Source organism: Camelina sativa, chromosome 10 (genome assembly GCF_030686135.1).
Source record: "Camelina sativa cultivar CO46 ecotype springtype chromosome 10, ASM3068613v1".
Lineage (NCBI taxonomy): Eukaryota > Viridiplantae > Streptophyta > Magnoliopsida > Brassicales > Brassicaceae > Camelina > Camelina sativa.
The window spans coordinates 1,054,791-1,062,936 of NC_141889.1; the positions used below are offsets into that span (position 1 = coordinate 1,054,791).

At 36.7% G+C, this 8,146-nt stretch overlaps 2 protein-coding genes across 2 annotated transcripts; both read right to left on the minus strand.

The window, feature by feature from the left end:
• Positions 1 to 334: 334 nt before the first annotated feature.
• On the minus strand, positions 335 to 2,903 carry LOC104716345 (squalene epoxidase 3). Its single transcript, XM_010433731.3, has 6 exons — positions 2,580 to 2,903; positions 2,096 to 2,207; positions 1,840 to 2,014; positions 1,565 to 1,733; positions 704 to 1,477; positions 335 to 622 (listed from the first exon to the last, which is right to left on the minus strand). The coding sequence occupies exons 1-6, from the start codon at positions 2,826 to 2,828 to the stop codon at positions 434 to 436; spliced, it is 1,668 nt and encodes a 555-aa protein (XP_010432033.1). The 5' UTR covers positions 2,829 to 2,903; the 3' UTR covers positions 335 to 433.
• A 1,483-nt stretch (positions 2,904 to 4,386) lies between these two features.
• On the minus strand, positions 4,387 to 7,356 carry LOC104716347 (AP2-like ethylene-responsive transcription factor ANT). The gene is made up of 8 exons (XM_087468159.1): positions 6,784 to 7,356; positions 6,089 to 6,632; positions 5,908 to 5,990; positions 5,741 to 5,749; positions 5,518 to 5,606; positions 5,278 to 5,402; positions 5,107 to 5,183; positions 4,387 to 5,018 (listed from the first exon to the last, which is right to left on the minus strand). Exons 1-8 carry the CDS (start codon positions 7,112 to 7,114, stop codon positions 4,606 to 4,608), a joined length of 1,671 nt encoding a protein of 556 aa, XP_087324285.1. The 5' UTR covers positions 7,115 to 7,356; the 3' UTR covers positions 4,387 to 4,605.
• Positions 7,357 to 8,146: the final 790 nt, after the last annotated feature.

Genomic DNA, 8,146 nt, shown 5'->3' on the forward strand with positions numbered 1-8,146 from the left:
TTGTTAATAGGTAAATAAAGATAGATCAACATGGACTGTCAAATTCAAATTTTTAGTAGAATACATCATTTCACTTAGGAAGGAAACCGATCATGTCAACGTAAAGGCCATCAATGTTAGTTACAGGCCCCAACAAACAAACTCGTTTTTTGCGTTGGATAACAAAAAAAAAAAAAATTCTGAATATGGACTTCAACGTATACGACATTTGGGCCGCTTAACTGTTGTTTTGTGTTTTTATGAGTAGGAGCAACATGCAAAATATCAACAGATGTAATTTGTATGTTGCGTTGTTATGCAAAACACATGTTTCTATAACAATTAACAAAGATACTGTACTTAATACTTATTTACTTGATGATTTTGTTTAAGCTGATGGATACACAATTCAAACCAAAAGTTCGTAAAGACCAAATCAAACCACCCGGTTCATTCAAACGGTAACAGCAAATAAGCTATTCTTACACTTGGAGAAATCTTCAGAGCAGAGTTTATGGTTCAACCATCTTTGAGGAGAAGAAGGAGTAGGAGGAGCTCTGTAAATGGCAGGAATAGTTCGAGGGAAGAACATTTGCCTCACACCTTCTGCTTTTATTATTGGAAATATAATCCCTGAAGCACTCTGTTTCACAACACAAGCAAAAAACATTCAACATTTTTAACATAGATATAAAAACTAGTGTTTCAAGAAACGAGAACGTACCGAGATTAGTCTAGCTCCGAGCCATAAACGTTTAACAGAAGGGAGAGGTACAAGCAAACGACCAACCCCGAAAATCGCAACAGCGAAGAAATGAAGAACAAGGCTCATAGGTCGCGGGTTCAAACCAGAGAGCAAAGCCACTGGTCCAGACGAACACACCCCTCCGAGGCTAAGATAATCAAAACAAGCTCGACGCATTTCGCTTCTAGCATCATCAGGAGATGCCAAAAACACTTTGTACAGAGCTCCAGCGAGCGTATTGATGGTCGAAGCAACCGGTTTACGCAACGTGTAGAATGATTCAATGTATTTGGATAAGGATTCTTTGTCGGTTAAGTTCGTGAGCGGGTGCAGTAGATTGCGGAGGATAACTATATCAGACAAAGCAACAGTCATACCACCTCCAGTAAGAGGATGGCGCATGTTGAACGCATCACCTAGAAGTAGAGCTCCTGGTGTAGGAATAGGGTCGGCAGGCATGCTTCGGTTCGGCATTGTTCTTATGTTACCTTTCTCAACCGCGGAAATGAAAGCGTCACGGATCTGAGGAGGTACCTGCGGTGCGACCATTGTTTTGAGATAAGTAGCCATCTCGCCGCTTGCGAGTGAAGGAAGTTTTGAACCGGGTACGTCGACCAAGCAACGGACTTCTGAGCTGCTGATTGGATAGAACAAAATAGGTGACGGATCACCAAGAACGACGTGTCCATGATTTGGAAACGGGAGTTCGCAATTCTCCAAGACGAGACCTACGAAGTTCGATGGCACCTCCACCTGATTAGAGAGTGTTATTGATCAAGTTTAGTACCACAAAACAGAGCAGAGAAGATGAAATCGAATCGTAACAACAATGTTACAGACCTTGGGTTTGCAGAGAGAGCGACGCAAGTTGGAGAAACAACCATCACATACAATGGTGAGAGGAGCAAAAGATTTAAGCTCTTGGCCATCTTTGGTTTTGTATTGAACACCTTTGATTATTCCGTTTTCTTCGACCAACGATGTTACAGTTCCTTGCTCCATTCGAACACTGAGATCAAGTATAAAAACATTCAAATTAAATTCTACAGCAATAACCACTAAGAAACTAACAGATGTGTGCTTTCAAAATGCATCAAAAGATCAAAACTTTTTACTTGGGAAGTGTTGAAGCTTTCTCTCGCATCCTCTGCACAAATCTCCCATTGTGAAAGCTACGACCCGCAACATCCGAATCAAACTGATCCAAAGGGTAAGAGAGTTTAGTGTGTTTCCCATCTTTGAAGAGAGCATAACCAAGAACTCTCTGCGCATCTATCTCCTTCACACAATCTACAACAACCACACTAGTCAGATAAGATAACTAATCCAAAGTAAAAGATATGATCTTTATTGGTAGGTTTAGTTGTTTACCTTCAAGCCCGAGTTCGATTAACTTCAAGTAACCACCAGGTTGAAGCAATTCACCGACAATTCGATCAGGTTCTGTTAAGTCTCTTTCTATAACGTGAACTCTTCTTCCTTCCTACACACACACACACAAACGCCAAAAAAGAACTTAACTTTGATTCCGTGACGCAACTAGAAACCACCAAAACCGCAACAAGCAAAAACCCCATTCACCCGTAAATTAATAAGGATCACGAGGATTTTGTGAACGCCAAAAATATTAACACGAAAGTTTGAAACTTTATCCAATAGAAGAAAAGAAAAAAAATCACATCTTTGGGAAACCTAATAGCTTGTGTTGCAAGAATTCGATTGAGATACAAGACGAGAAACTAATAAACAATTCGAGAAGATTCAAACACACAATTCAATAATTAATAAACAATTTCTGAACTAAAAAACATTACCTAATCATCCCAACGAATAAAAAGTTGAAAAAAGATCAAACCTTTCCGAGGGTATGAGCGAGGGCAGCACCGGCGACACCAGCACCAACAATGATGATATCAACACCAACACCGTCCCCAGATTTCACCGTTAGGGTTTCATCGATTCTGCTCTGAGTTCTCTCGCTACGTTTCAAATTCTCTCTGCTCCGGCGTTGCTTCGAGAAGAGATAAAGAAACAGAGACGCGAACAGAGAGGCTAAGAACGTTGTCAGAAACAAGTGATCGACGACAATCGCCGCCGCTTCCATTCTCCTCCGCCGCCGCTCTCAAGCGGCCAATGCCGGTGTGGGTTTTTTTTTTTTTAACGAAACGATGCGTTGATATGGGTTTCTAAAGGCTTAGAGACGATTTTGATGAAATTTATTTCTAAGGTAGAAAAAAAAAAAAAAAAAAGAGAAATTGTGGTTGTGAAACCATGTCCGTGTCTTGTTCTCATATTTTTCGTATTGTTGAAGGACCAATTAATTATATATATAAGTAAAACTCTAACCTGAAAAAAATAGCTAAACTACAAAACAAAACAAAATCTTAGTAACAGAACTAATTAAAAATATACTAGTATTCTCAAACTAAGGAAGTTTAAGAATCATCCAAATCACTATTCTGATTTATTATACCATAATAGATGGTGTCGTTAATTACCATTTTGTCTAATAAGATCAGTTTCACAGTTTGGTGTCAAAATCTATCGATAACCCCATGTGAGATGTGACAACAATAGTAATCAAACGTGGAAGCATATTGCCTTCATATATTATTAGTTCGTATAACAAACAAAAGTCACATTTTCGAAGTAGTTAATGTGCCATTTAATTCGATTCAAAAATATCAATATCCCCCAACAATATGATTATAGACTCTGTGTGGACTAAAATGTTTCGAACCCTACATAACTTCCAAAAAAATATCCCAACTCGAATCAAATAGTCCAAAAGCCCAAAACTGCTGAACGTTATGTGGAGTTTATAAGACACTCGTGGCCCAAATTTCCATATTTGTAATTAAACTCGTCCACGGCCCAATAAACAGTAATTTGCATCAAACCCATCCACACGTCCGAAAAACTGGAAAAACACGTGCGAAATGACACACTGTTCAGATAATTAAAATCAAAGGTTTCAACTTTGAACTACTCACTCTCACTTACTTCATTTACCCCACGTATGGGGTTAACAGTAATTTTGCTGCCCCATAATTTATTTCATAGTAAGTCGTTCTTAAAGAGTTTCAAAGCAATAAATTCTCCAAAGTTTCAAATGTAAAATATTTTTATAAAATTTCCCTAAATATCATGGATGGAGGGAATATTTTAAATTTATGGTGAAACTTTAGGGAAAAGCTGATACGGTGGGGTGTGAAAAAGAGACAAAAGGAGAGAATTTAGAAATGAGGTGGTGAAGGTATGTTGGATTGTTGTGGGACGATATGGTCAATAAAGCAAAATCGCATTATTGGATAGACATTTCATATTTTACCATTCATCTTATTATTATTTCCGTGTACTTAAAAGAACAATGTATATCAAAGGCAAACATAAAAAAAAATAAAGTGACAAGAAACCTAATTATTAGTTATGGGTCATTTCAACTCCATGCACATTCCCTTTAACATATTTTCTTACCATATCCTTTATAGAGATTATTAACATTCTAATCAATTGCCAAAACTATCAAAGCCATCATAATCAATTACTTAATATGTTCGTGTTTTCTGAATAACCATATTAGTTCTCGCATAGTTTATATTAAGTAATAATCATTTCATGTCGTTCCAACGTATGAATATGTGTAAAGAAAAGCCAAGAAGTAGCAAAGGAGATTCATTAAAATCATATGTTATAGAGAGATTCATTCTGTTTCACATGAATACTACTCAAAAGAAACATATACCGCTCCTAAGCAAATACTATTTATACCGACCGATGAAACTAAACCGAATTTTAATCCAAACCGGGTAAAACCGGAGATAAACCGAAACACTTGTCAAACTAAACCAAGGAAACCAGAGTTAGTCATTTAGATTCAATCAAGAATCAGCCCAAGCAGCGAAAACAGGCATCTGAGGCAAACTAAGAGCAACGGTCTTCAGCTCAGCATTAGGGTTTGAACTCCAAGGACTCATATTTCCGACAACATTTGCTCCGAACATCTTCGGACCAACTTGAGGCAACGCGAATATCGCCGGAAAACTCAAAACTCTCTCGGGACTACTCGCTTTAGAACCACCGTCCACAACAGCGGTTAGAGCGGTTTGGTCATCATTGTTGCAGACGACAACGCTGTTGTTGTTCCTTCGAGCTAACTCTCCAGACAGAAGTGTGTTACTAGACATTATGCGCTCAACATCGTACCTCGTGATATCAAAGTTAGTCACAGCGTTTGTGCCACGGAACTTGATTGCTGCTACATCGTAGGCTTCTGCAGCTTCTTCTTGCGTTCCTAATACCGTAAAAAAACATTCCGTGAGACACAAGCAATATATAAAAATAGATTTTAGATATCAATCAAAATCGTCGGCAAGTATTACCAAAAGTTCCGAGGTAGAGATCTTTGTTTCCGGCAACTCTACCAATCCGAGCTTGCCACCTTCCATGCTGGTGATGTCTATTATAAACGACACACAAAGTCAATATTATTTCAATGAACATTTAAATATACTATATATTATAAAGTTAAAAATAAAGGTAATGTAAAAGACCTAGTGACTCCTCTGTAGATGGAAGCACCTCTAGAGAAACCACTGCTCTTCCTTCTCAAATGCGCAACATATTCTTGTCTAGTCATGTTCTTCATGTCATCAATCTCTTTCTGATAATTCTCCACCTTTTAAAAATAAAATTAACGTATATTATAAAATTATAAATACATCAAAGTCAAAGAGATAACACAAAGTAAGGGGGAAAAAAGAATTAAAAGGAAGAGCAAAAAATTGTTTTACAGAGAAATTGGTGTGAGTAGAGGGACCCCAGTACTTGAGTGCAGCAAGATCATATGCTCGAGCAGCTTTCTCCTCCATATCATAACCTCCTAAAAAAAGATTCAATCAAACAAAACAAAACAAAAAGCAGTCAAAATCCATCATTATTTTCCCGAGAAATTTGAGGGGGGGGGGGGGGGGGGGGGAAATAATGAATCCATGAAGATTGAAGTGTTGTACTTACCAAGATAAACTGAGATGAAGATCATCAAATCATAATCACACATGGAGAAAAAAAAGAAACTCAATGTCAGTAATACGTTAGATAATAAAATCATATAAAAATGTTTCCATCTTTAGCTTAGAGGAAAATTATATATTATAATAAAATGAAAAAGCACTAATTAGAACCTTGTCTTCCTTTTCTGCTATGACCTTCTTTCTTGAAACTATTGTCCCATAGATGAGCTTCATATCTACCAGTCCATCTGTGTCTGTTTCACATGATTAAAAACCATCGAATATATAAGTACATGAAAACATTACTAACCAAAGTCAAATAAGTTTCATATATTATAAAGTATAAAAAAACCTTGTAACGCCTCGGTATTGAGAAGTTCGTTGTCCAAAGGTATCAATAGATTTTCTATGAACAATGGGTTTCTGACCAACAACTACAACTACCTCTTGTCCCCTCTTCTTCTTGGCAACCGCCATTGTCGTCGTCTCGAACCCAACACTGGTATCAACAAGAGCTTCGGAGATCTGGTGGTGGTTTTGGTTTTGGCTTTGGTGGTTTTGTTGGTTCTGGTGGTGGTGGTGAGAGCCAGTGATGCAACTAGATTGTGACCCAGGGCTCATGGATAAGCTCAGTGACTGTTGAAACTCCCCATATACCCCTACATTAAAAGACCCTCCATGTGTCAAACCAGGGTCATTCTCGTAATTTCTTGTTTCTCCCCCATGGTGGTTTCTGGTTTGAGGGAAGCTAAAGAACTCTTGAAAGTTTGTAGCTGTGTTTGGCTCATGAGTGGTGCTGTAGAATAAACTATCTAAGCTAAGATCCATGGCTTCTTTGTGACTTGTGTTGTTGTGATGATGGGTGCCAAAGAAATCCTCCATCTTTGGAGATGAATCTTAAAAAAAAAAAAAAAAAAAAAACCAGAAAATGTCCTTAGTAAAAAAATACTTCCTTAAAACCAAACATGTTCCCATCAAACAAGACACAAACATCAACACTTAAAGTAAAATAAAAGAACATTACTACGACTAAGTACTACTACTAACCTTGATGATGGCTTGAGTGAGAAGATCTGTTGAGAGCTTCCATTAGGCAAAGAGAACCGTCAGATCTGAGTGGCATCACAGACATGTGAGAATAGATTTCACCAGTTGAGTTGGATCCATAGCAAACACCGTAGTTGTTACTGTTGTCACCAACGACAAGCTGCGGTGGAACAGAAGAAGAAGAAGTTGCAGCTGACGAAGTTGTAGATGAGTAGATAGCTTCTCCACCTCCTCTTCCTCCCATTTTCATCATATTCGAAGACAATGAGAACCCTAACAAATTAGTCGTATTGCTATGATTATTCTCATCATTATCACAAAAAGACTTCATGTTCTCTCTTCTTTCTATTATATATAACTTCGCTCTTTTTTTTTTGTTTTTATAATCTCTCGAAGTAGTAAGCTAAAACCCAATCATTGGATACACAACGAACACACCATTTTTTTCAAAGTTTTGTTTATTTCTTTGTAACGGAAGAGAAAGCAAAAGAAGTGGGCTTTAGGGATATAGTAGTAGAGAGGGTTTTTGAGAGAGGATATTATAAGAGAAGAAGAGCAAAGCACAATTTTGCTGTTTGAATCCGTTGGGATCTGTGTTCTTATTGAGAAAGACGTTTCTTTACTTTTTATTTTTGTTTTATTTCTATTTTTATTTTTCGCTTTTAGCCCTACAAATTCCACATTAGTTTTTTTTATTATAAGTCTTGTTTTTTGTAAAGTCTTTGGAAACATTTCAAACTTAAAAAACTATATGGCTATGTGACGAGTTACATTACAACTAATCACAGCAAAAACACACTTTGGTTGATTTGATAGTAGATAAAATTATTAAATTATCTGAATGAGAACAATTTCTTTTTTGTAAGATATAACAGTTCTCGATCTCTTACAAATGATAAGAGATTATAAGAGAAACAAATTATCCCTAGAAAAATATAGTGACACTTTTAGTGATTAATTATGCCATTTAAATTTATCACTTTCAGAATTTTCTGTTCGCTTCTAACGTTTCGATTTTACCACATTGTAATTGACATGTTTATGCTATTTTATTGCAATCATTTATAACTTTTTTCAGCTATCACTTAACTCATAAACTCATTAATTCAAGATTCTTTAGCATTTAAAGATCTTGGGTTTCAAACATCAGAAAATTTGAGATACTTATCTTAGATTTATAAAATAAGCTAGAGTTGTTAAATTATAAAGACACTGAAAAAAAAAGACCTATATACTACTAGATAACAAACCCATACGAGTTGGTACGATATGGTGGTAGGACATTCGAACGCACTCTCCAAACATTTTCTAAATTGGATACCATTAAACTTTAACATTGTGTATGACTCATTTCCAAAATCAA